This window comes from Mustela putorius, unplaced genomic scaffold (genome assembly GCF_011764305.1).
Source record: "Mustela putorius furo isolate JIRA1106 unplaced genomic scaffold, ASM1176430v1.1 tig00003853_pilon_pilon_pilon, whole genome shotgun sequence".
Lineage (NCBI taxonomy): Eukaryota > Metazoa > Chordata > Mammalia > Carnivora > Mustelidae > Mustela > Mustela putorius.
In genome coordinates, this window is record NW_025422005.1 from 51320491 (window position 1) to 51323037 (window position 2547).

The 2547-nt window shown below is 39.3% G+C and overlaps 1 protein-coding gene across 1 annotated transcript; it reads left to right on the plus strand.

Moving 5' to 3' along the window:
- The first annotated feature begins 1793 nt into the window (after positions 1 to 1793).
- LOC101673470 (60S acidic ribosomal protein P1-like) lies at positions 1794 to 2113 on the plus strand. The gene is made up of 2 exons (XM_004751687.1): positions 1794 to 1856; positions 1937 to 2113. The coding sequence occupies exons 1-2, from the start codon at positions 1794 to 1796 to the stop codon at positions 2111 to 2113; spliced, it is 240 nt and encodes a 79-aa protein (XP_004751744.1).
- The last annotated feature ends 434 nt before the right edge of the window (positions 2114 to 2547 follow it).

Consider the following 2547-nt stretch of genomic DNA (forward strand, 5'->3'; position numbering starts at 1 on the left):
CTTCCAGTGGGTTTCCTAGAGCTCATTAGATATTCCCTGGCTGATTCTCCTAAGTAATTAGATTTTAACAGGATTTTCAACAGATCAGAGCAATCTCTGAGGGTGCCAACAGAAGAGTCCCCCTCTGGCCTTACCAGCAGGGCAGAGCAGATAACATCCAGACTGGGAGTTAATAGGACAATTACTGGCCTCTTTTAAATGAGTTACATTAATGCACTTAAGCTAAATGGTTCTGCATATGATTAAATATTAACATCTGCAAAATATGAAAGCATGATATGCAATCAAGTTTTGTTGTTTTAATTTCCCCAAAGAAAGACTTCAATTGTTTATACAAATGCCTTTAAATACTATGTATTAAACACTTTAGGATAAACTAACAGAAAGTCAGAAACTATTCTCACTTAAGAGTCCTAAAATATATGGACTTTTAGGATGACACTTCTGGCTATGATGAAGTAACTACAAAAATAGACATATGAAATATTTGTTTTCGGACATTGGACAACAGGCAGTACAAGACAATGATCCCTGAGAGAAGGGGAAATACAAGAAGTTGTCTCCCTGAGTTGACAGAGTTGAGAATTTGGGGAAGCCACAGTGGGACAGAGTACCCGGCAGTAAGAGAGTTCTGTAGATCTGCAGAGGATACCCTTCAAGTCTCATGCTGAGTGTTGATTAGCACATGTATAAGAGGAAACTATTCAAGGCTGAAACGAAGAACCACTGGAAGAAGAGCAGAGGAACAATTGTCAGAGCTCACACAGGGCTAGGAATATTCTCACAGCCAGAGTTAAAAACAAAACAGAACAAACACCTTATAAAACATAAGGCAACAGGTAGAGAACCCAGAAGGATATTATCTCAGCAGTAGGGACAAATTAGCTCTAGACTTAAAGTTGCTCTGGTGCCACTTAACAAAACTTAAAGGCAAATCGCAAAAGGATCAATCTATTTCCAAGTTATTTGAATACCCAGAACAATGTTCAAAAATATTTATAGGAATACAAAAGAATAATGTGCTTAAACAACATAAATTCACAATGTCTAACACCCAAAATCATTAAGTTATGAAAAGACCATGGAAGATACAAAAATGACCAAAATTAAATTTCTAAAGATGAAAAATACGCTGGGTAGGATTAAGAGTATTTTGACATTGCAGACTTAAAAAAAAAAAAAAAAAAAAAGAACAGTGAGTTGTGAAGAACAGTGAGTTGTGAGACAGTGAGATGTGGGACAACTTCAAGCAGCTTAATACGTGAGTAACTGGGAATCATAGAAGAGAGGGAAGAAGGGATGAGGAAAACTATTTGAAGAAATAATGACCAAAAATTTTCCCATTTTGATGGAAATTATATACCCCCCAAAAATGAAGCTATACCGAGGTTCATCATAAATCAAATAGCCTAAAACGTACTTTTAAATGCAGTGTAGACACATTCTAAATGTCTCTAGCAGAAACCAAAATATATTGGTCCAGACCTGATCTAAAGTCAGTCTCATGTTTGGTTCCTAGAATACTGGCTCAGAAGATTTTTCTAAGAGTAATTTTCAATCTAATGCAAATAGTCAATTTTGCCACTAAGTATGAGAAATACTTCAGAAATTTTGTAATGAATCTTATTCTTTACTTATAGGCTTTATAAAGAAATGTTTCCTTCCTTTCCTCAGCTGCCTTCAAGGTGCTGGGTCCTGCCCAGGAAGGTAAGGCCTGGTGGGGGTAAGTCTCTCCCTTTATCCACACCAACAGCACCTCACCTGGCAGAGCCTGCTCAGCACTCACCTGCACCATGGCCTTTGTCTTAGAGCTCCCCTGCATCTACTCAGCCCTCATCCTGCAGGATGAAGTACTGGTCACAGAGATGAAGATCAATGCCTCACTAAAGCAGCCAGTGTAAATGTTGAACCTTTCTGGCCACATTTGTTTGCAAAGGGCCTGGCCCATGTGAACATCAGGAGGTTCATCTGCAATGTAGGGAGTGGTGGACCTTCCCCAGCAGGAGGTCCTGCTCCCTCCACCATTGCTGCCCCAGCTGAGAAGAAAGTGGAAGCCAAGAAAGCAGAATCAGAAGAGTCTGCTGATGACACAGGATTTGGACTTTCTGACTAAACCTCTTCTGTAACCTGTTCAATGAAAAGCTGAACTCTTAAACTAAAAATAAATGGGGGCCTCTGGGTGGCTCAGTCCGTTGAGCAGTGAACTCTTGGTTCCGGTCAGAACATGATCTAAGGATTGTGAGATCCAGTGGCCATGAAGCTCCAGGCTTGAGGTGGGTCAGGTTGGAGAATTCCTCTTACCCACCCAAACCCCCCTCAACTAACTAAATAAATAAAACTTTTGAAAAAATAAAAATAAAAGTTTCTTATTCTCATTATTATTATAAGGTTACCTAGCTTTATACTCCAAAACATTACTATAAAATAACAAATTGGGCCCCAGCAAATGCAGAGGCAGGAGCCTGAACTAGACAAATAAGTGCTGGTAAGCACTGACTCTGTCCTTTAATTGGTTTTTATTCACTTGGATAAAATAGGGCACAGGAT